Source organism: Lissotriton helveticus, chromosome 11, assembly GCF_964261635.1.
Source record: "Lissotriton helveticus chromosome 11, aLisHel1.1, whole genome shotgun sequence".
Taxonomy (NCBI): domain Eukaryota; kingdom Metazoa; phylum Chordata; class Amphibia; order Caudata; family Salamandridae; genus Lissotriton; species Lissotriton helveticus.
Window position 1 is genome coordinate 795,607,824 of NC_136072.1, and position 25,930 is coordinate 795,633,753.

Genomic DNA, 25,930 nt, shown 5'->3' on the forward strand with positions numbered 1-25,930 from the left:
CACCTGTACCCAACTATTTATCGGAAAATACATTTATTGGGAGGGGTGTAACACTCCCCCGCCCCCCTCCTTGAAGCTACGCATCTGATGTCGGATTTCAGTAGCTTGCCCAGTTCTAATCTCAAGTGCCACATATTAGATTTGAGTAGTCCTATATTTGCTATCTTGGGATAATTTAGCCCTCTGGACTGTGTAAGACACATCTGAAGTGGTTCAATGTAAGATCTGTGGTTAGGTAGGCCACTAACACCTGACATGGGACAGTATGAGCTCTCTGGACTGTGTTGAGGTACTCTCACCTGACAATGGATGGTGTGAGCTCTGTGAACTGCGTGAGGTACTCACACCTGACATGGGATGCAGTGATCTCAGTGGACTCGGTGAGGCACTCACACTTTACATGGGACTTTGAGAGCTCTATGGATTGGGTGAGGTACTCCCACCTGCCATGGGATCGTGTGAGCTCTGTGAACTGGGTGAGGTATTCACACCTGACATAAGATGGAGTGATCTCTGTGGACTGGGTGAGGTACTCACACCTGGCATGGGACTGTGTGAGCTGTGAACGGAATAAGGTACTCCCACTTTACATGGGATCGTGTGAGTTCTGTTGATTGCCTGAGGAACCCACACCTGACATGGGACGGAGTGAGCTCTGTGGGCTAGTTGAGGTACTCCCACTTTACAGGGGACCGCATGAGCTCTGTGGGCTGGGTGAGGTAGTCCCACTTTACATGGGACGTGTGAGCTCTGTGGGCTGGGTGAGGTAAGCACACTTTACATGGGACCCTCTGAGCTTTGGGGACTGGGTGAGGTGATCACACTTTACATGGGACCCTCTGAGCTCTGAGGACTGGGTGAGGTGCTCCCACTTTAAATGGGATCGTGTGAGGTCTATGGACTGCCTGAGGTACCCACACCTGACATGGGACAGAGTGAGCTCTGTGGACTGCGTCAGGTACTCACACTTTACATGGGACCATACAAGTTCTGTGGACTGTGTGAGGTACTCACACCTAATATGGGACCATGTGAGCTCTGTGGACTGTGTGAGGTACACACATCTGACATGAGACGGAGTGAGCTCTGTGGACTCGGTTAAGCATTCCCACTTTACATGGGATCCTGTGAGCTCTGGGGACTGGGTGAGGTCAAAATCAATCCAGCGTTACCATATGTATATATGATTCCCAAATCCACAAACATTCTACTAAGCCTCCATGTAGACCAATTGTCTCTACCGTTAACACCATCCATGAACCGGTGGGACAATACTTGGATAAGCACTTGCAACCAATAGTACAAAACATGACCACATATATAAAAGACACAACACATTTCCTAAACATCTGAAGTGAAAACCAATCAAAATTTACGACAGACATGATTTTGTGTACCATAGACGTCAAATCCTTATACACATCCATTCCGCACAATCTCGGCCTGGAAGCGGTAGCATCCTTTCTGATCACAAGCAACATGGACGACCACCTAAAAGAATTTTTGATGGATTTGCTTCACTTTACACACTACCACAGTTATTTTGAATGGAACAATGAATTCTTTATCCAGGCATCGGGAACTTCCATGGGAAATTGCGCTGCACCTGCCTACGTGAATATTTTCATGCATCGTTTTGAACAAGATCACATTTTAAACCAACAAGAATGGACAGAAAATCTTTTACTGTACAAAAGATACATTGTATTGTATTGTATTGTAATTGCATTTATATAGCGCTTACTACCCCTGACGAGGCGTCGAAGCGCTTTCTCGGCGGGTAGCACGCTACTCCGGGACCCACAGAGGATTAGTGTTGAATTAGTATAGTGAAACATGCAAGTACATTTTAAGTGGTGGATAAGTTAATCAGTTATTTGGATTTGGAATGATAGCAGAAGGATAGAGTAGGACAAAGGTTCGTATTTATCTATCGCTCGCTTGTTGACGCATGCTATTCAGGGAGCCTATAGAGGATTAGTGGTGAATTAATATGGTGAAATATGAGGTAATTTCAGTGGTGGATATTAGTCTGTTACTTGGAGTGAGAAGGATAGCGGATGGATAAAAGGGGAAGAAAGATTTGCATTCATATAGCACTTGTTACCCCTGATGGGCGTTGAAGCGCTTTTCTGGCGAGTAGCACGCCACTCCGGAACCCATAAAGGATTAGTGTTGAAAATTAGTATAGTATAAATATGAAGTAATTTGAGTAGTAGATATGTTATTCAGTTATTTAGGCAGTATATTAGTATAGTTGAATATGGAATTTGAGAAGTGAAACATGTCAGTCTGTTAATTTTTATTGAAAAAAGGATAGTGGAGGGATAAAAGAGTAAAAGATTTTTTTTTTTATATATATATTAGTAGTAGGAAGAGGCTTTTGGATGAGTAAAAAGGAGTTTTGGAGGGAAGGAGTCAGAGGGGAGAGTTTAGAAATGTTTGTTTTAGGGGATCGGTGTAGTAAAAAGGTGTCAGATGATGCATGGAGGGGTAGAGCAGGAGAGAGTCTAGAAAAGGTTATTTTGGCAATCATAGTAGTGGTATGGGGTTTGGGATAAATGAGAGAGTGGATGTAGAGGATATATTGATAGATCTATAGGATGCGAGATAGGGTAGTGCATTAGAAGGAGTAGTAGAAAGAAGTTTGAGAGGAGTCTGAAGGTTGGGCTAGAAGATATATTGAGTGAAGTATAGGCTGAGAAATAGGCTAGTGCATTGGAAATGCTAAATTAGAAGAAAGAGATAAGTATATAGATCCATAAGTACATTAAAAATATATAGATACATAAAAAAGTAAGTATCTTTATCCTATGGAAAGGCACGGAACCAGCTTTGATCCAAGCGATCAAAAAACTCAACCAGGTCAACAGTAGAATCGGGTTCACTCACAATATCGACAAAAACACCATAACCTTCTTGGATGTGATGATTCACTGTGAACAAGGTATTCTAAAAACGAAGGTATATACCAAACCTACAGACAGAAACAATGTATTACACTTCAGGAGCTTTCACCAACCGGCACTAAAAAAACATCTCCCATGTTCACAGTTATTACGATTAAAAAGAATCGCATCTACCCCAGAATCATTTGATGAAAAAATGAACATCACCATCGACAAATTTAAAGACAGGGCTTACCCTGAAAAAATTCTTGAAGAAGCCGAAATAAAGGTCAGCAACATTCATAGAGACAGATTACTGAGTTCTAAAATTAAACAACCTGAAGAACCAAGAATGACGTTCATTTCCAAATACTCCACAAGGAGATTTAACATTAAGAAAATTATTCTATAACATTGGCCACTACTGACACTTGAAGATGACTTTAACGGAATCTTCGCCAGACAATACAGATTTGCTTATTTACGCACAAGGAACATAAAAGAAATATTCAACAAATCTGATGAAACTTCTAAAAAGTCACATAAAGGGACATTACAGTGCCACAACTGTGGTAGCTGCAATGCTATAATTAAAGGAAATCAAATCACCCATCCTAACAAAGGCACACCAATCAAATTAAAGGTGGCAGCGGCATGCGACAGTAGCAACCTCATATATATGATCAAATGCCCGTGCGGACTGGCGTACGTGGGCAAAACAGAGAGAAAAATTAAAACTCGTTTTGTTGAACACAAGACTAACGTACGCACAAAACGCTCAAAATCTCCTTTGTAAACTCATTGCAATACGCATAACCATAATCCCAGTCAGTTACGCTTTTTAAGAAACTGGTGTGGGAGCACACTGCTTCACCTCCCAGCAGAGTCGCCCCTGGGCATCATGGTAGATGCAGTTCAGATCGACAAGTGAGTACACTTGGAAAAGTCTTGAGTGTTTCACCAGGTGGGTGCAGATTAGTGCTGGCCATCTCTGGACACGTGTTTCTGGATTATTATCCGTCATCAGCAGAGATTAGGCAAAATTATTTGGGGTTGCTGAGCAGGCTGCCGTATTCTTGGAACGCAGTATCTCTCCAGGCGCGCAGGTGCCTCTCCACGAGCTCGTCAGGTCAAAGCGGCTCGAGAAAGCCTTTAAGTAAGAAAGTGGTGTGGGAGCACACTGCTTCACCTCCCAGCAGAGTCGCCCCTGGGCATCATGGTAGATGCAGTTCCGATCGACAAGCGAGTACACTTGGAAAGTCTTGAGTGTTTCACCAGGTGGGTGCAGATTAGTGCTGGCCATCTCTGGACATGCGCGCCTGGAGAGATACTGCGTTCCAAGAATACGGCAGCCTGCTCAGCAACCCCAAATGATTTTGCCTAATCTCTGCTGATGACGGATAATAATCCAGAAACACGTGTCCAGAGATGGCCAGCACTAATCTGCACCCACCTGGTGAAACACTCAAGACTTTCCAAGTGTACTCGCTTGTTGATCTGAACTGCATCTACCATGATGCCCAGGGGCGACTCTGCTGGGAGGTGAAGTAGTGTGCTCCCACACCAGTTTCTTACTTAAAGGCTCCCTCGAGCCGCTTTGAGCTGACGAGCTCGTGGAGAGGCACCTGCGCGCCTGGAGAGATACTGCGTTTCAAGAATACGGCAGCCTGCTCAGCAACCCCAAAACTTTTTGCCTAATCTCTGCTGATGACGGATAATAATCCAGAAACACGTGTCCAGAGTTGGCCAGCACTAATCTGCACCCACCTGGTGAAACACTCAAGACTTTCCAAGTGTACTCGCTTGTCGATCTGAACTGCATCTACCATGATGCCCAGGGGCGACTCTGCTGGGAGGTGAAGCAGTGTGCTCCCACACCAGTTTCTCAGTTACGCTTTCTTGTTTTGGAACTAGTTAAAACATTACCTGGAAGAGACAATACCCAACACCTATTGCGTAGGGAAATACATTGGATTAATTATCTCAATACCCGTCAGCCCAAAGGTTTGAATGACGGAGTGGACCTGCACTGCTTCCTCTGATGAACTCTTTGTCTTTCACAATATCAGATGTATCTTTTTATAGTACGCATGAAATGTATAATGTTCATATTTTGAAATGCGCAACACACACTGTATTCTTACCTTTTACTTTTTGTTACTTATGACCACAATAGGAAAGTCTGTTGAGAGTCAACTCGGATTACCCGGATACATCGTTTTTTATGTGTATTTTATTTGTTTTTTATTTTGGTTCTAAACAAGGCATACACATGACTTGCAGAAGCACACTACATCACTTTCGTGACACGGATCTACCCAGGGGAACATTGTTCGGCACAATATTTTTTACCGGATGCTATTATCATGAAATCCGGGCTTTTCCGGACGCTTGGTTTTAATTTAATTAATTTCACCACGTTCACCTCCTGCTCGTACCACCCCTTATAGGACGTTTTATGACATTACTTTCATGCCACGGGTCTTTCTTTTTACGATCGCTTATAGTCTGTTGTTTGTGCCGATGCAGGCACTCCACCCACGTGATTTAATGTTTCGCTTCACATTTCCGCATTACATGGCGGACGCCGAAGCAGAAACGCCAACATTGCGGCACTGAATATAACTTTCCATATGTAAGTGTTTACTCAGGCTTGGCCAGATTGTTTACCCATGGTTATGATTGTAGGATTGCACTGGTGTTACGAGTGAACTCTTGTTTTCTGTTCACAGTTAATCGCACTAAAAACGCACGCGATTGAACTCGTTGCAAGTAAGTTTCCTCGATCACTGTTTTCAATCACAAAATTGCACTTTTAACTTCACGTATCTGTTCTCGCTGTATTTTATTTCAGGCTCCTTGCTTTCCACACTGTGCCTATTGTCAGTGATATGACGTGACCACATCTGGATCCCGCGACCATATGTAAGCAGACTTCTTAAACCTGGTAACACTTATTAGACCGGCATGTCCATTCGCATGCAATCTCAGAGTGATACACACGGGTTCAATGTGTCATCGCACGCATCCTTAAAATCTTTGGTCTTTCACTGCCATTTGAATCACAGATCGTACTTTTTGGGTCACGTGATGTGTACTTTTGCTAACGGCCTTATTTCAACATCACCTTTGTACCTTTTCAGAGCACTGGCACTAAATCACTGATATGTATCTATACTACTATTATAAAGAGAGAACTGGACACCTTTGAGGCGGGTAAACTCAAGAACTACAGCACCAATCACAACACCCAATACACCATTGGAAAGGGTAGTTTCAGCAGATGGACATAGGCTATACATCTGGCCACCATATACATTATAAAGGTCAAAGAACATAGGGTGTAAAGTAGTCCCTCTGGGCGTTGTCATGGGCGTGTTAAATTCCAGTGGGCGTGTCGTGGGCGTGATCGTGGCGTCTGGTCAACCTCAAAGTTAGCCACCTTTACTCCAGTGGGCGTGGTTGTGGGGCGTGGAGTCGCGTGACCGCAGCGAGGCGTTCATTATGGATGTCGGCGTATCGTGGCCGTCAATCATATATGGCCGTGTAAATGGGCGCGTACTACAAACAAAAGCGCCGCAGCTTTATGTGCAACTTTAAAAATACGGCTGTATGATATAGTAAATGCCCGCAGCGACCCGTTATGGTGTAGTAAATGGCCACGTCAATGTGGCCGTGCAAACCCACAATATTAATTTTCATACAAAGGGGCGCGGCTACCGACAGCAAGCACGCGCCAACATACCTTTGTCATGATTGGACGCGTCAACAATGTCAGAGGGAAGGAAGTAAACAACAAAAAAAACAGGCGGCTTCCGGGGACATTGACGAGCCGCATTGACGTTACACTTTAACTTGCTTTGGGCACTTACTGAAATACTCTAAACGGCTCTGTCACATGGCTACACAAAGCCAGGCAGACTACGGAGAAAAAAAGGAGCACTCAAACAAGTACTCGCAAACACACATTTATGCAGGATAAATCTTCACGCACGCACATTCGCACCGGTAAAACATTCCAAATCTGCACGCAAAGACAACGAAGGAAGTAAAGATAACGCACATTCATGCCACACTAATATGTGAAAGCATCAAGCACACACAAGGAAAGGAGTAAATAACCGGACAACGCGCAGGCACTCAAACCACTAAATAAACGATCACGCACACACATACAAACAACTACATAGACGGGCAACAAGCACAACGAAGAACATAAATAAAACGACAACGCACAGGCACTGGAAACACCCCTATCAAACGCAAATTCAATCAAAATAATCATTAACACTCACCATGACACAAAACAAAAAAGTTCAATATAGAAAAAAAACGCAGGCACTCAAACCACCACTCAAAAAAACGTACATTGATGACAGAAAATTACTTACAATCAAAAACAACACACAACCAAGGAAATTGAAATCTTAAAATAAATCAAACTTTAACATTACAAACATACATTTTCTACCCCGGACAACGTCGGGACGGGCTGCTAGTGACCAATACAGATGTCTTTGTTTGGTCACATCATTCATAAGTTGTTTTGAAGGTTAAGCATATTTTATATGTCATATGTTACATTGGCTGTGTATTCTACTTCTTACAGATATTTAAAAGTCCCCTGATGAAGGGCAAGTCCCGAAATGCATTGGGCACACATGTGAATGATTATGACTGAAATAATCTAAAACATGCAGAATTGAAATGAAATAAAAAAACTAAAAACCATGAGAACAAATTTGACTATATGAACTTTATTTTTGACTCAGAAGAACTTTATTGAGCAATCAATTTGAGTGCCAGGTGACGTTACCCACTGCTGGGATAGCGCTTACATAAGACTGGGTGAGGTACTCACACCTGACATTGGACGGAGTGAGCTATGTGGACTGCGTCAGGTACTCAAACTTTCATGGGACCATGTGAGCTCTGTGGACTCTGAGGTACTCCCACTTTACATGGGACTGTGTGAGCTCTGTGCACTGGGTTAGGTACTCACACTTTACATGGGACTGTGTGAGCTCTGTGGACTGGGTGAGGTTCTCACTTTACATGGGACCGTATGAGCTCTGTGGACTGGGTGAGGTACTCACACTTTACATGGGACTGTGTGATCTCTGGCGACTGCGTGAGGTACTCACACCTGACATGAGACGGAGGGAGCTCTGTGGACTGGGTGAGGTACTCACACCTGACATGGGACCATTTGAGCTCTGTGGGCTGGGTGAGGTACTCACAACTGACATGGGACCATTTGAGCTCTGTGGACTGGGTGAGGTACTCACACCTGACATGGAACTGTGCGAGCTCTTTGGACTGGGTGAGATACCATACATGTGAACAACAGCAGCTCCTCCGCTAAGGTGGAGGAGCGTTGCCCCACTACTCTGTGAGCAGTTCGAAAAGGAACAATAAAAGTATAACTCAATGTTATTATAATTTTATTTCGTACTGGCATAGGTGCGGGGTGGGGCTTGGCTGGCCAGAGCAGAAGGAGGAGTGGTGGGCACTCTCTAATTCGGATGACGGTTTTGCAGGCCGTCTTGGGCCGGCCAAACAATCATGTGCACGTAGTATGTTCTCCATCTGGCAGTATTACACAGCCTGGGTGTAGAACATGCACAGGCTCCCACAACCTGTCTGAGCGCCGAACCACGGTGATGAGAACAACCACAATGCTGCGGTCATGCTGGTGATAGAAGCGCCATGATTGGCTAGGGGAGCCTGTGTGCTTCCTGCTTCTAGGACTCAGTTGATGACCGGAGAGGACCAAGAGGCTGCAGCAAGCCTGCAGGTAAAAGTTTTGTTTTTGTTTGCCACCCCCCACCCCGCTGTTAAGTAGCTGCCACCTCTGCATGCCAACCCTCCTGATTCAGGCGGAAGACTACCGATTTCAAGGTTAGTCTCCAGCATCCCGATTCCTGCATAGCAAAACCTGAGTCCTTGGCGGGCTACAGCTGACAAGGACTGGTTTTGTGCGACTCGGAGAACGTACTGCCAGTAAACTGCTCCTGCAGTGGAGTGCACATTTGTCACAATATCTCTGTGCCTGCCGTAGCGCTTTCTTCGTGCTCCTTCCTGATAGGTGAGGAAAAACTTATATTTGCATTTCTCATATCAAATCGTGCAACAGCACACTTGAAAGTCCCATACATGCCGATAGACCTAATTCTGACCTCAACACAAGTCAATGGGAGAAATACATTCTCCATATTATTTTTAAATCTCCAACTTCACTCTTCTAAAATGTTGGCATGTACGAGGTACTCACACCTGACATGGGACGGTGTGAGCTCTGTGTAAGGTACTCACACCTGACATGGATGGGACGGAGTGAGCTCTGTGGACTGGGTGAGGTACCTACACCAGATATTAGAAGGTGTTAGCTCGGTAGGTATTCACACTTTACATTGGATGGGGTGAGCTCCGTAGACCGTGAGAAGTACTCACACCTGACATGGGACGGAGTGAGCTCTGTGGACTGGGTGAGGTACTCACAACCTAACATGGAAGGCATGAACGCTGCTAGATTGGTGAGTTGTTCGCACTTCACAATAGTTTAAAATCTATAGGCAGCGCGAGCTGCTCGCAGCTGACGTCAGATAGCAAAAGGTGTCCACTTTTGCTAAACTACTCACACGTATCAGCCCTGCACGTCATGTATTCATGCCCGACTTAGCACAAAGTAAGATCGGCAAACTCGGGGAGCTATTACCACTTTATATGAATATTTCAGTTGTGACTTATTTTATTTAGTATAGCAAATTTTAACATTCACACCACAAAGCAAATTGCCTGCAAGCACACCTACGATGGGGTATGGATTGGTAAAAAGCCGACTATTCCCACAGCACGAAAGGAAACCTTTCAAAATGCTGGGGAGGGATGGCTAGCCTAGTAAGGATATGCATAGGAGCTGATTTCACAGTTAGTGGAGGGCTCTGCGAAAGAAGGCTCACCGCTACTTACAAAGAGATGGTAGTGGAAAGAGAGTAGCAGCGTTGAGAGATGGGAGGGACTATTTTGCATCAATCGAGGAGTACCAGGCTGGTCAGGCAATTAAAGCCCAGACAAAAGATATTTTAACCTCACCTTGCCATGACCAGGATGTCTGAGGCTTTTACAATTAGTAGAGAGACAGCTTCTTTTTTAAGTCCTCATCCTGTGGCGTTTTGGACTTTTGGATGCGATACACTTGCATATATGTAGTCAAATCACGAGAGCACTGGCAGTACCAGGCTCTTTGTAGACCAGGGAGAAAACACTAATTTGGTGCAAATTTGTGGGGTGGATGAAGTGATTTGTTTGAGCCAGATCAGGAAGAATCCACTCTCGGCCATTCAGCTTGTCGGGGAATGTAAACTTAATTCCACATTTAAATAACTGATGGGGTCCTTGTTCTAGACTTTGAATGGGGTTTAGTGTCTGCATAGAGTGTTTAGGGGCATGGGCCCCATTTTGAAGCCTTTAGTTCAAGCACATTATTGTCTACCTATCGCTTCATAAAGGCCAGGCTTTGGATTGGAGGGGGGGGTCACTGCTAGACCTCATGCGGAATGCTGACAATATCAGAGAGAAGTGACCAACTCCTATGCTTTGTTTTCTACTGGAGAGTAATGATTTTAGTCAAGTAATACATCAGCTTGAACTGTCTCAGTAGGCCTGTAGGTAATGATGGTGAAGCCTCGGTGGCCATTGCAACAATGTCATCCAAGACTGCAAGCAGAGCCACCTCAGTTCTTTGGTGAGAGTGGAGACCGTGAGTGGCAAGAGTGAAGAATGTGGTCTGATTCCGGACAGGATTGTGAAGTTTCGTGGACAGCGGGGGTTGCCATGCATGATGGATAAGGCAGATGGGCCTTATTTCGTAGGAATAGAGATGAAAATGAAATGTTTGCAAGAGTGAAGTCCTAAATTTCAAGATTGGGGGGTGCACTGGCAAGTCAAGTAAGGGTAGGCTTTCCTGTTTTCAGTTTCTATTTTTGGTAAATTCTGGTGTTTTTTTTCAGTGTTGTCAAGTGATTTCAACACCTTAAACAAACAGTGGTTATCAGTGGTTACACATCTTCGCACCATTAAAAACAACAGAAACAGTGTTTTTAGAGTGTTTATGGAACATTTTGCTTTTATTATTGTTTGCTTTCTGCACTGATATGGCATGGTATATAGTCTGTGTACGTACACTGTATGAGGTCCAAATACATTTTACAAATCAAACTTATTGTAGTACACCATACTATACTTCTTTAGTGAGTCTTTGGTAATGCACTCTCGCTCTCCTTCCAATGTAAACTTTTATCTCTGAAAAGGCCCGCTCAACATTGGCACTTGAGGCGGGCAATGCCAAAACAGCAAGTACACAATTTGCTGACTCTGGCCACTGAAGTAGCTGTCCATGCCAATACTGGTGCACCTGAAGATTGTGTTTCGCTGGGACAGGTTCTGTAACAAATGTGTTGAACTGGGAGCATGAGCCCTCAGAGTTATTGAAGCAGTCAAAAATGAAGAAGCACTTTTAAAAGTGGAGAAAATTCCCCTTTACAGACAGGCTCTAGAACTTGTGCAGAGTACCACAGTGAGGCTTCATTGACTTCAAATGCCATGGTGGGTGAAGTGAACTTTCTATGCATCATTGAAAGCCCTTTCTCATACATTGTAAAATAAAATTTTCCGAATTGCTCCTCAACATTTATTTTATTACTAAGTGGCAAACACTGTAACTTAGAACATGTTGCAGTGCCAAAGTCACTAAAAGTGTCACCCAGCCTACTCTCGAGGAGATTGCAGGAGGCTGGCTTAGTATATGGTGCTCATTTATGTAAGTGTAGCACCCTGCACTAATCCAGACAACTCTTATGGTGATTTTACTGGTCTTAGACAACCTTAGAAGGCTCTCTAAGTGGTAACCGTGGAAAGCAGCCTACAGGCTTAGTCCAGGAGGAGTGTAAAGCAGCTTGTTTTACCAGTACTAATCATATAGTGTAGGTTAAGTGAAAAAGGACCACACAGTGTAGTTATAAAAATATGTATTTATTATACACACTCACTAACACATTGCAATATTTCCTACCCAGAGATATACTTACAATACACACAATACTTTGGTAATAGAACACGTAAGTAGCACAAATACACAGTGGTCTCCAGGGGGAGACCAAACTATATACTAAGAAAGTGGAATGCGAATAAGGACCTACGTCAAGACTGGACCCAGAAGACATAGAAGAGCCGGGGACCCAAGGCAGCACCAGCGCCTTGGGACCCTTCCGGGTGAGTAGCGCGCGATACAAATGCCATGATTGATTGATTGAAGGTAAGTACCCAGGAACCCCACAGAGGACCTGTGCAGAGTGGGAACATGGCCTCGTGCTTAATACAAGTCAATGGGTAGGTCACAGTTTTTAAGAAGAAGGACCCTTCCCAGAGGACCCTGAAGAAACCCATTGGAAGCTGGAAGGTTGGAGAGTCACCCCACCTGTGGATACTTTGGGACCAAGATACCTACACCAGGGAAGTTAGGTGCATAGGTGCGAAGTGACTTCGGAAACCACTGTAGACAACAATAAAGATGCTGCTGGCAAAGAAGGTGAAAGAGTCAATTGGAACCCTAAGGTGGATTCAAGATAAGAGGTACCTGCATACAGAGGGGACATAGTCTATGCCACTCAGGAGTGACCAGGAGGCACAGAAGATGAATGCCCACTGATGTCGAAGATGCAGGAGAGTTGATGGTGACCTTGGCGCTGCTGCTGTGTGGACCAGGCAATGCTGTGGAAGACCAGGAGCCATTCACAAGCTGTCCCACATCAGATGTCAAGAGCTAGGGGGTCAGTGTCTGTCGGGAGCCCCAAACCTTAGCAACGGCAACAAACGTAGTAGAAAAAAAGATACAGTGTTGAGACTAGCAAGGTCGAAGTGACTCACCACGAGCAGGAAAGCCAGAGCAGGCCCAGAGCAAGCAGAGGAGCCCACTGGAGCCAAAGACCGTGGCTAACAATATCAACCAAACAGAAGACGGGTTATTAGAAAGATAGCAACTTACCTACGAAGAGATTTTACGTTGTCAAGGTTCTTTCAGCATCGTTTAGAGAAGAACGGACTATATGTTAGACAGTATCGACAATAGAAGGCCAACATACTTTCCCTTGCCCTGAAGAAGTCCGAGAGGACGAAACGCTATGGCTACGGTTTTATCTTGTTGTGAAGAATTCACAAATAAAGAAAAATTGAAATAATACCTGCTGAATCAATGTTTTTGTATAACCATGTGATACAGGGGCACAACTAGGTCTTAATTTCGGGGGGAAGGGCTAGCATGGCAAATGAAGGGGCGTGGCTAATGTTAATAAATGGGGCGGGGCTAAAATGGCAGATAATCGGGATCGATTAATGCTCAGGTCAAGCGGAGAAAACGTGATGAATTCTGCATTTGAAACTGGACAATTAGAGCACACATTGTTGTTAATTTGATGCATTTATGTCCTATTGTCTTATGAAAAAGGAACAGAATGTACTGAATTAAAAGGCCAATTTAATATATTTTACTACAAAGCACTTTAGGAACACAATATAACCAATTTTCACAATGCCATTTCAAGGCGACAACCCTTTTTCGCCAGTTCGTCAACAATTGCTTTTATAGGAGGACAATGTGCTCGTGAAATGTTTATCATTGCAAGTCCAAAACCCATACCCACCCTGAACCCTAAAATTACCCCTGGTACCCCAAAACCCATACCCACCCTGAAGCCTAAAATTACCCCTGGCACCCCAAAACCCACACCCACCCTGAACCCCTAAATTACCCTTCTGGCCCCCAAAGCCCATACCCGTCCTGAACCCTAAAATTACCCCCTGGCACACCAAATCCCATTACTACCCTGCACCCTAAAATTACCCCTGGCACCCTAAAACCCATACCCACTCAGAACCCTAAAATTACCCCCTGGCACCCCAATCCGTAACCCACCCTGAACCCTAAAATTACTCGCTGGCACCCTAAAACCCACACCCACCCTGAACCCTAAAGTTTCCCACATAGCACCCCAAAAAATGAACACTACAAACTTACACTACATGTGCATATTCGGAGGGGACTCTCCTCTGACGTTTCCATGTATGTAAGTCAAAAACAACATTCCCTTAGAGTAACCTAGATATGCAGGCAGTAGGTAATGCTGTGCTGAAGAATTCATTAAAGTTACTGAAACTTACATAAAAAACGGCTGCCTGCTCTTCTGATACTATTCAGTTGAGTTGGGCTGATCAGCAGCACTGCGTCGTGGCATCCAGCCCCTCCCGAAGATCTCACAGTGTAGATAGGTGTGTGTCAAATGTTTCCTGCTTTCTCCTTGCCAGGGCCTCCTCTGCTCCTGTGTCGTTGGTGCCCATGGATACAAAAAGAGAAAGATCCATGGCACTGTTCACCATTTAACTGGTGAGCAGGGCCTTGGATGTGAATTCCATACAAGTGCACAGACAGCAGGGGCAAAGGGATGGCAGTGCAGGTGATGCTTTTACTTTGTAAATTAATTCCTGCTGGCGTCATAGCCCAGGGTTTGCTGTCTGTGCACTTGTATGGAATACACATCCATGCAAGTGCACAGACAGCAAACCCTGGGGTTTGACGCCAGCAGGAATTCCTATACAAAGGAAAAGCGTCACCTGCACTGGCCAGCCCTTTCCCCCTGCTGTGTGCATCTTCCCACTCCCACCCCCACCCCATGCTGAACACATCAAGTGCTTAGGTGAAATCCCTGCCTTCAGGCAATGATATCACCTCGGGGCCAGTAAAGGAAAACAAGAGGTTAACTGAAACTGTTCAGAGGCTGGCTGGCTCGGGCTGCTGGGCCTCAGAAAGCATCATAAAAATCACATTCTCGGCTCCGATGCGCAGCCTTCTTTTATCCTTTCAGTGCGCGTCAAATTAGCCCGGGCTGGAGAATACGACGGGGGGGGCTGAAGCCAGGTGAGCCCAATGGGTGTTGCGCGCCTGATGTGATATAACGTGAAAACTGTAATACAGAGTGCTGGACTTGCTTATTGTTGTGATATTTGTAGTTTATTTTAACCCTAAGAGGTTTAAGGGTATTTAGCTACAGGTCCTATACACCATAGGAGCAAATGTAACACATGACCTTACTATAGCGATAAGTGCAGTCTCAAATTGCCCCAAACCCTGTGCATTTGTTCTTCGAGGGATTTAATCTGATACTGCGAAGTCAGGGGTGGGGGAGGCATGGTCCTGGCTGAGGTGAGTGGGCAATATCCAAATCAGTGTGAAGACCTCTTTATCAGCATCCGATCAAGAAGCTAGCATGACATAGTACCTCGTTAGCTAGACTCTAACAGTGCCCCACAAGCATAGTGCTCCGTACCTCTCTAGGTGACCTTGCATCCAGGAGTGACATTCACACACATCTTGCAGGTTTGCTTCTGTGTTTTATATCACGCTCTGGGTATGGGTGGGTGTTGTGCTTGTATTAGAGATTACAAAGGCAAGTTGAGCTTGAAAAATCTGTATCTATGTAAGAAGAAAGTGTATGTTTTGGAGGCATGCACAGGAAAATAAAGTGCTTAACTAAGGTGTACATTGTACCAATATGTGTGTGGCTGCTCTGTGAGAATGAGATCTCTGGCTGCCAGTGTGTGTGTGTGTTGTGATCTGTGAGAATCAAACCCTCAAGCTCTAAGTAAACATGTGACTTTCCTGTGAGAACATACACTCGTACAGGGGTGTAGCTTGGTCAGTGAGATGGGGAACGGGGGGAGCTTCAGATTTTCCAACAATCACTCTGAAAATGTAGGTTAAGGTGCGTGTGAGGGGCTTAAAGGGCAGTGGAAAGGGAGAGGAATGAAGATTTGTAGTGTTAGTAAGTAAGAGAAAACATAAGATTTTGTTAAAATAACGACGATTTTTGAAGAATCTGAAAACGAGGGGGTGGGGGAGTGTGTGTGTTTTTGCCAGTGTGTATGTACAAATCTCTGGTGAAATCTGATACTCACCTCACCATACCCGACTGATAGCACTTGCACCCAACTGTTTATCAGAAAATATATTTATTAGGGAGGGTGTAACACCTCAAGCATCCCCCTGAAGCTACGGCCCTGCACTTGTGTTCCCACCTTGTGCTTAGGTGGTATGTGAGAATGTCACTCTTCCTTTCCCAGTACATGTGCTTGTTGGCTCAGAGTATGGGGCCTATGGTTGCCAGTATGTGTGAGGGGTGATCTTTGGGAATGAAATCTCTGGGTCCGAGTTAGTGTGATTGGTCTGTGGGACTGAGATCCTCTATTCCTCTTCATGTGGGCTGTTGGTCTGTCAGTAGAGACCTGGTGGCTTCCAGCATATTTAGGGCTGGTCTACGAAAATGAGACTGCCTGGTTGCTAGTATGTGTGCTCTTTTTCCAGTATGTATGCTGGCAATTCGTGAGGATGAAACTTTCTCGTGTTCAGGGCTGTTTCTGCCATTAGGCAAGACAAGGCGGCCGCCTAGGGCGGCAAAAGGGGGAGGGCAGCAAAAAAAAGCGGGCAGCAGCACCTGTGCGTGGAGTGCAAGCTCACCTGCTAGTACATGCTGCGCGCACCCTAGCTAGTGGTGTGTGGGGCGGGCCGGCGGTACACACTACCAGTGTATGTGTGGGTCCCTAGGGCCGTCAATTTTGTAGCTCGGGATAGCACTATCAATGACGGCCCTGGGCATCATTTCTGGCCAATCCCCGAGAGGTGCTTCAGCAGCCTGTGACCATCATGCACACCACCCTCTCCCTCTGGGAGAGCAGGGGACAGACTGTGTGTGTCAGCTGGCTCTGCTCTAGTGCCTTAGATGATGGTGAATTGATTACTGGCTGAAGTACTTCCAGTGCCACACAGACCTGCCCCAGCCGTCTTTTACTCCAAGTCCTCGGCTCCCGCTTTGAGACCCCAGACCAGAGTCTCACTAGAGCTGTGGCGTGGAGAGTCTGAGACCAGCATGAGCCTGCAAACAGCACATCCGGGGTCTGTTCCGCATCCCACATAGAGGAGCGTGTGGATGTGACTTTCACCCGAGCACAGGTGAGTCACCGCAGTCAGTGAGCGAAGCTATGTTACAACGTGCAGGCCTGCGAACGTGTAAAATATTTAGTCTGTAATGTTGTAAAAGAGGCCTGTGAGTCTCCGAGCTCATCCTCACGGCCCCAGAGATAGGCGCACAACAAAGGGGCAAACTTGGCAGCCCTCACTTCCAAGAGAAATCTACTTTTGTTTTTAATGACCATGCCTTTTTCCCTGGGTCATAAACCATTTGCACTTCACGTGAGCCTCAAAGAACCCAAACTATCAATTTGAGGGTGAAACTGGCCTCAGCTCCAAACGTAATTTTATTAAAGATAGTCCATGAGGGTGGCTTTAGGCAGACTGCCGTTATTCATAGATCACTAATTGTCACATGTGTTGCTTCAAGTAGGTCGCTCAGCTGAAAGTTCTGGAGACTTGTGAAGGCCAATAATTGTTTTAAGTGAATTACCCTAGAGGCATGACAACAGCAAATTATCTCGGCATGTATTTTACCAGGCAATGTTGAGAAACTGAAGAATGTTCTGATGTAAAGGCATCTGAATAACTTGGGACCATTCAATTTTCCTCTGTCTTTCATTCACTATATTGCGATGGCAAAAACCATGAACTACATTTAAAAAATACAAATGCAAAAAAAACGTAATAAAGAAAATCATTGAAAGCTCTGCAAACCTGCAAGAGCTGGGTGTCCTTAATGAGCAACGGCATAACGAAAAATAATGGGTCCCCTACAGAAAGTGAAAAGGGGCCCTTGATTCTCCCATATCGCACAGCTATTCATTGGCCTTGGGCTTAATAGGGGCACTTGAAGGGTTGGGATCCCCCTTTCACCGCAGGGGTTTCAGGGGCTTGTGTAACGCCACTGTTATTGAGTATTAACTTATATGAATTATGTACCTGTTTTTGTTCCGCATCTCATATTTTAAAAATGCTCTTTTTTCAGCGCCACTTCTTGCTTATTGGCAAAGGAAATCATTCTATAAAGAATTTAGGAATATGTTGTTACGTTTTCTTTGTAGAATCCTCAATCACCACAATTGCCATCTACAGGATGTAGTAACCCTACAAACTAATTCGGTGTTCCAAGGGGTAGCATACTGCAAGAGGGATATGGATGTTGGCGCGGGTTTGTTTTTTGCAGCAGGCCCTGTCCATAGATCATAAAATGGTGGCAGCGGCCCCATGTCCAGGCCTCTAGCCGGTGAGGTGATGGAATCCCACTGTGCATGTGAGCGAGGCTGGAGGACATGGGAGAGTGGGCCTTTTACGAAGAGTCCTTTCCTTGAGCTGCGTGCAGTCCAGCAGTGCATGGAACTGGGCCTGGTGTCAGGAGAGACATAGCATTTCACCACAGCCAGTGCTCGTACCTTGGGCTCTTCCCTTCCCCCAGGCAGGGAAAGTAGAAGTCTGCCCTGCCCCAGGCATGTTGATAGGAGATGTATAAAGGTGGGTGATGTGCAATGGCGTTGCTAGAGGGTGACCAAATGTGGCCTGTGCCCCAGTCGTCTTTGTCCTGGCCACCCTTGGTAATGTACCCCCATAGCTGTTAAATGTGCTATGAGGCAAACACGGAAAAAAACACGCACATTTATTTGTTCAACTACCCTTCAGTGCAAAATAGTGTTTGAGGCAATGCACAAGCCTACGTACATAGCAAACAATCTGTACACATCCACAAAAAGGGAGGGCGGCATTTTTTTAATTCTCGCCTAGGGTGGCAAAACACCTAGAAACGGCACTGCTCGTGTTAGATATATGTGCTGCCAGTCTGTGAGAATAAAACCCCATGGTTCTCAGTATGTGTGTGACGGATCTGGAAAACGGGTCCTCCAGGTTTCCAGTGTGTGTAAGGCTACTCAGTTGAGCACGATGGTCTGGTTCCAGTATGTGCACGGCCCGATGATAACTACAGTTTTCTCTTAGGTGCCGTATATGCTAATATTAGCTGCCATATTTACTACGTGCCAGGTTTCTTATTAGGTTGGCCTTTCTGTGGCTCCCGCTATCTTAACCCAGAGAGACTCGCGCACTAGGCCCTGCTTGTCACAACAACCTGGGCTGACGCTCAGAATTCGGCTGTGATTCTTGGCGCAGGCCCCCAGATATGACACGGATTAACAGATCCCAAAGGCTGCTAACAGGCGGCGTGTGCAAGCCCTTGACAGATCCCTTTAGAGCCTGCCGCTCCTGGGTCTGCACATGCGCGGCCTAGCGCCTGGAAAAGACCCCACCGTCCTTCCCGACGCTCTGGTGGATTACCACCCGGATAACTATAGCCAACGTCAGGCCCCATTTCAGAGATTTCCTCATACAGTTGAAACAACAATTCATCCACGTGCTTCGGCTGCCAGTCCGCGCTTTTAATGTCCTAATCCTCAGATTCGCGCTCATCTATGTGCCGGCGCATACCAACCTCCTCAAAGCTCCCCGGGCCGCGTGCCGCCGGTGACCTACAGACGGAGCCTCTCAGGAATGACGCCCAGGCAACGTGGCGCGAGCTTGACGGTTTTAAAGGGGGAGGGGCTTGCTGTCCCACGTGCCGCACGCGCCACATTGTTCTGCCGCCAGCTGCCCTCTCTCCCTTAAACCTGCGGCCAGCGCTTTCATGTCTAGGCGAGGGAATAAACTGCTATTGTGGGAACGTCGGGTTAGCACCCAGGCCTTCCGCGCCATATTAGAATAAGGACACCTGCCAGCAGCCAGGATGACATAGGTGTTACCGAAAAATACCGCTGCTGTACGTCATAACTGAGGTACATTTGGCAGTGGTTTCTGTGGGCTTGGTAGTGCCCTATCACATTACCACGCTTTGTGCGCCAGGCCAAGAAAGAGGTGCTTAGAAAGAGCTGAGTGTGTCCCAGCATTGTTGGAATAGGGAGGGTTGTTGTTTGCTGGTCAGGATTTAAGTGTACTGGGGAAGGGTGTGTCTGTGTGTGTGTGTTGCGTGTTGTATTGGTGTGTGACTGAGAGAGTGCGAGCAAAATTGGTATAGTACCAGGAAGGCTTCAGAACTGAGGTGCATTGACAGAGAGAGCTGTGCCGGCCTGTACGAGCTATTGTATTGTAGTTGCTTCTATATAGTGCTCCAGCCTTGTGACGATGCGACAAACGCACTGCTCCTTTGGACTGGTGGGTATGGAATGGTATGTGGTAGGTGTTTGATGTGTGAGATGAACATAGTTGTTCTCTTGTGTTTGGCTGCTGCGCCTTGGCATGGATTTAAGTTAAAAGGAGTGATGAATACAAGCTAGAGCAGGGATAGATAGAAAGTGTGTGAGTCCAATGTTGCCTATGTGTGAAGTGTCATGAAGCTGTACATGTGTGGCAGAGACTGCTCAAACTGTGTCACGGTGAGCTTGTAGCTCTGCATAAGTATGGGTGAAGTCGAAAGCATGAGGCTACTTAAAATCACTAAAGTGGTTTGTATCTTACAGATTTTAGCACATTGATCAGGGGGCATGGGAAATGCCTGGGGGTTAAGCGTGCCACTTTAGGGAGAAGCCGTATCCAGCCACTATATTATATGCTTTGAAGCTCACACAGAAATGGCAGAGAAGCAAGATGTATAAATGCAAATTATTCAATCATCCATGTAACATGGTTTGAGCAGCCCCCAGGGAGCAGCAAAGAGCAACACAAGAATGGGCAGTCTATAACCAGCCATAATATGCTCTAATTCACTATGCACATATTACACAGTCTGCTGTAGGATATGCTTGGAAAGATCCACTCAAGAACGGGTAGGGAAGTAACACTTAGTAAGAGGCATTATTATGCAACCAATTGTGAAATGATTATTATGTAACCAGCTGTAAGATACTTGCAACCAGTCATAGTGAGGCTCGAGGCGTTCAATCAGGGCCAATAACCAAACAATCCAGGCATACAATATGTTTGAGGAGTCCACCTAGGAGCAGAAGACACTAGACCAAAGCAGCAGCATTTTGGCTTGTAATTTGAAGGAATAGTGGGGCAGATACACAGGTGCACACACTCACTTCCACCCACAAGCACACAAACATACTCACACCCACCCATTCACAAACATGCTGACTTACAGTTGTTCATTCACAAGCACACTTAAATACATCCACCCATCGCAAGCACACCCACTCACACCCATACATTCAAAAGCACTTACCGGTTCACGGCAGGGAATGCAGGACCAGCAGGTGATGGCAAAGCATGAAGTGGAGAGGAAGTGGAGAAGATGTGGTCCGTCGGCTAGACTGCCGACTTTGGAAACCAGGATTCGAGCCTTGGGGTCGCGTCCACATCCTGTGATTCTGGGCAAATCACTTATTCTCCCCGTGCCTGAATGTGTAAGTAACCGGTGCTCATGTAAAGCGCTCCAATACATTCAGGTCGAGTTTGCGCTATATAAATATGCCCCCCAAAAAAATGGAGGTTCAGGAAAGAGCTGTACGTTTCATAGAGGTAAAGGAAATAACTGAAGATTCCACCGCCTCCTCTCATTGGCTAACCTTGTTGTAGGTCAGCCAGTGAGAAGAGGACCTGGCCTAACTCGTCACACAGTGGGGTTGGGACAGTGAGACTCACTGATCCCACCCCTCCCTGTGTCAAGTTGGGAAAAGGTGGTGTCTGTAAAGCATCATTGTAGATCGTCAGCCTTGGTCACTTCAGCACTTAAACCTGACACATCCAGGGATGACTCAGTTGGTGAGGCTATCCCTCGTCATGAGGGGGTGGAGTGCACTGCGCTTTGCCGGGCTGATGAGGTCACTGCCCTCAGCAACCTTGGCTCAGACTGCCAGACACTTTTAATGCCCCTGACTGCCTGACTCTGACAGATGAGTATTAGTCAGGCTGGCCTTTGGTCAACCTGACAGACACCTTGCTTTGGAAAACGGGCCACCACTGACCCATAGTAGTGGGCATTGTACAACCAGTCATAGTATATGCTCTGAAAAGTCCACCGGTGAATGAGTTGAAGCAGCTCACAGAAGGGGGCAATACTAGGCCAGAGGAGAGAGTAGGATGGTAACTACTTCTGTAGAAATATGTAGTTATATTAAGTACACCACTCATAATCCGATCAAGGTCCATCTCCACTTCCTGGAGCCAAGTGGTGAGTCTTCTATCTCTACCTCAACTGAGATTTCTCTTTCTCACCTTCCTCCTACTCCTCAACCCCAACTATTCCACATGCCTTACCACCTCCACCCCTCTACTTCTCCCCGCTGGACTGTCTTCTCAACAGCACATGATCAATCAACCAAGGCTGCTGAAACATCTATGACCTGATTTCTGACTTGGAGCTGGATTTCCTATCGTATACTGAAACCAGGCTCTGTGATTATGTGTCTGGAATCACCCACGCAGCTGTCCCACCCCTCACCTAAAACCTCCACCAAGAACCCCGGAGGAAGAGGATTAGAAGTAATTTTCAAAGATTTCTTTGCAGGCTCGATGTATGCAATGATGCAACCGACCAAAGTAATTTTCTTCTCGTCTGTTACAATATGATTGGTTTATTACTCTGCTCTGTTGATGGTCAGGACTCTAGTAGTCTGATGTAGCTCTGTGGAAGTAGAAGTGAAGTCTAGCGGCCAGTCTCAACATAGCACTGTAGTATGTATATGTTTTAATGTAGCGTATGGTTTAGGGCAGGATATACAGCCCTGAACTGTGCATGCTTTTCCTCTTTTGTGCTTGTGGACAGCAACTGGAATATGAAGAGAGCTCAAAGGCTGGGAATTATTGAAAAATGTGTGTGTGACCCAGTACTGGAATAGCAAGATGAACAGTCGGGCTGAGTTGCAATGGCAGGGGACCCAGGCTACAGTACTCGAGGGGGTGGTCAGATCAGGATCACAGTGAGGTCTGCAAGGCAGAGTTGCGACGCGCTAATAGCTGATGACAAAGGTGCATTGGGAGAGTTAGTCGTGGGCAGGGCTCGAGTCGGGGGTACACGCAGGTACACGGCGTCCTCCCATTCTTTTCACGGCGTTCCCCCTGCCAAGAAGTTGGGCCCCACAGAAATATGCTGAATTTGTCCCAGTGTAATTTTCAGACACCGGGACACATTCAGCAGCACCTGCACGTTGCCTGCTTTCCATTCCCAGCAGCAACGTGCAGGCAGCGAGGGAGCCTTTTTTCACCTCCAGCTGGGCTGAAGTTAAGGGGCCATCCAGCCACCTTTTATTTGTGTATGCTGACTGGGGGCCGCCTAGAACCTTACATTTAAATGTAAATGCCACAGAGGGAAACAAAGGCACACAGCTTGCCTTCTCTTCACAGGTACTTAAGAGAGGCATGCTTTTGCCTTTGTTCTGTCCCTGTAAGTAAATGCAGACACTGTAAGACTCAATATGGTAGCATCCCCACATTCATGGGGTGTCTCCCTGGGCACAGGTCGAAATGCTGAGTCTTCAGCTAAAATAAACACTCTTCTCAAGTCATTCTTTTAAAAAGTTCCTTTGTGGTTTTAATTGTTGGTTTCACAATTATTTCATTTGCATTTAAATCTTCTTTTCCCAAAATGCATAATTTCTGGGTTATTCAATGCAATGCAACATCCTTTCCTTCATCCCTATGCATTTCAGCGTAAAGCCTTCATCAGGGGAATGTTCAAGAGAAGCAAAAGTAACATTCATTTAATCAGGGGAATCTCTACCAAAATAATATCATCACCTCATGTTTTATGGTGTTTTAAAAGTGTCTAAATACTCTGCACACTCTTAATAGCATCATTCTATATTCTATATGAAAGTCGGTGTTCTTTTAATCGAAGTGCCTACTCGAAGCAAATCGCGTGCAGCTTCTGTCAGTGTGTTTTATGTGCCTCCGAAACTACATCGAGTGCTTTTAGAAATCAAGGTGACTACCGACTGTATTAGCATGCCGCTTGTGTCGATGTGCGTTGCTTTTTATCATAAACACTTCACGTGCTTACACCCAAAAAAAATGCTCTCCCATACGGATGGCAAACAATCCCTTTATCGCCTGGTTTAGCGGTATTTTGAAATAACGCGCTCCTCACTCCTGAGCAGGGAGTGATGCCCAGGAGCATGGCATAACAGATAATCTTTAACTATAATCGGCAGTGCACGATCAAATAACATAATGACACTGTAAGTCTGTCAGATGGGTTAGTCTGTCCCAGTATTTGCACATATAATTTAAGTAGTACTATTTTATTTCTTTTATAGCGCTACGTTGTGACATCATGAGGTCATTTGCATATTGTCTTTCTTGGCCAGTCCCCCCACTTCTTTTTATAGGACTTGTGCCCTGGTGGGGGGTGACAGTCCTTGAATTGCAGGGGTGCTACTGAATTCTGGTACATTGAAAGAGTTCTTTGTGTCGATAACTGTTAACCCCTTTGCCGCGGGGCTAATTCCCCCGCGGTGCAGGGGGGGGACCGTGCGCGGCACTGCGGTGCTCATGACGAGCTCGGCTGGTCATGCAGCACGGTGGCGCTGTGCTCATGACGAGCTGAGCTCGTCATGACCACGCCCGTTTATTAGTACGCTCAGCACAGCAGCTGAGCTCGTCATGAGCACCAAAGGTGTTAATAAGGCACTCTGGAAGAGTTACCTGGGTTTACGAATAGGAGAGAAACAGTGTTTGTGATTCTCTTCCAGACCATAAAAGTTTGAAACCTTTGACAACTTGTTTGCATGTCTGAACTGTTTGCCCCTCTGCTGAAAAATAGTGCTATGCTGCAAAAATGGCCCTGTAACAAAAACTGCCCCCAGGGACCCAAAACCGGCCCCCCATCCGTGCGGCGCACCGGGGGATTGCCCGGTGCCCGCTACGGCCAGTACGGCCCTGTTAGTAACACCTGGGAAGGGGTGATCTGCCTTGACTTGACCACATTTGGGTCTCTGATAATAAAGGTCTTACAGTTGCACTGTTACCGCTCCCGTTAATAACATGGGCCTGTGAGGCCCAGGTTGCAAAGTGCTCTTGGCTACTTTTGGCTAAAACGCCAGGAGTAGTTCAGAGCCCTGGAGCAGCTAGTTGTCAGTCATTTGAATTTTTTCAACGTATGGTTGTTTTCCAGCGCCCTTTAACACAGCTCTCTTCTCTCTCCACACAGCTGAGGTTTGACGTGGTGCCGAAGACCGCAGGTGGGTGTGTGTGTGGGTGTTTAGCCCCTTCTCATGGGTCTCATGCTGTCCCGTGTCAGACTGAGCACCTCATTCAACTCCTGGTTTTCGATTTGCATTCTGGGACTTGTGGCAAAACTGCAAGCAGCTAGAATGTAAAGAAAGAAACACGACCGGATAAAATCCACACAGCTGACTGGGACAACTTGAGATCTTTCCTTCTAATCTTTTGAGCCTGGTGTGAATTACGTTTACTAAAGGAATGCTGCGTGACTAAACTTTGGGTGAGGCCAGGGCGCGGCTCTCAGACTAACATATGAAAAACATCATATTCATAAAAAAGAAAAAAAAAGATGCGTGCCATGTTCGTTTTTAACTCCCCTTCTCTGTATTGTCCTTGATAAACTCGAACGAGCAATTGTTTCTCGTCATGCTACTCAGCTAGAGAAAGTTCTAGTTCACTTCATAGGATTAATGCATCACAATGCGATGAAGCAATCATTCACAGCCTGCAAATATTCTTGCAATAAGCTTGCTACATTTTTCTCTGACAGAGTAGCCAACGCCATCTTGATTCGTATTTCAACTAAGACATGCTCTGCTTCTTTCACCTTTTAAGCTTCTAATTGCCGCGCCCCCTCCCCTCCTCCCGATTAAATGTTTTCCATTCTGTTTCTGTACAAGAAGCCTTTCGTCTTCCTGACTGGACCAGCATACTTGAACAGTCGCATACACTTCCCCCGTCCTGCTAGACACCTACGCTCAGCCTCGCTGTCACTCGCGCAATAAACAGGCCACGCAGGTGTTAAAGCGTAAAAGGCCATTTTATTAGACCAGGCTGCATAACAGTAACAAATAACCAACATCAACATTATAAACAAACACCCCAATATCACTCTTCAATA

The 25,930-nt window shown here is 45.9% G+C and overlaps 1 protein-coding gene across 2 annotated transcripts in view; it reads left to right on the top strand.

The window, feature by feature from the left end:
- Positions 1-25,930, top strand: part of LOC144791952 (peptidyl-prolyl cis-trans isomerase F, mitochondrial-like) — a 96,913-nt gene that overhangs the window by 33,144 nt on the left and 37,839 nt on the right. The window contains exon 2 of one of the 2 annotated variants that reach the window (XM_078666780.1): positions 25,016-25,046. In XM_078666780.1, coding sequence (XP_078522906.1) covers positions 25,016-25,046 — 31 coding nt within the window. Of the gene's footprint in view, positions 1-19,550; positions 19,704-25,015; positions 25,047-25,930 lie in introns of those variants that run through there. The other variant, XM_078666781.1, reaches the window with a different exon arrangement.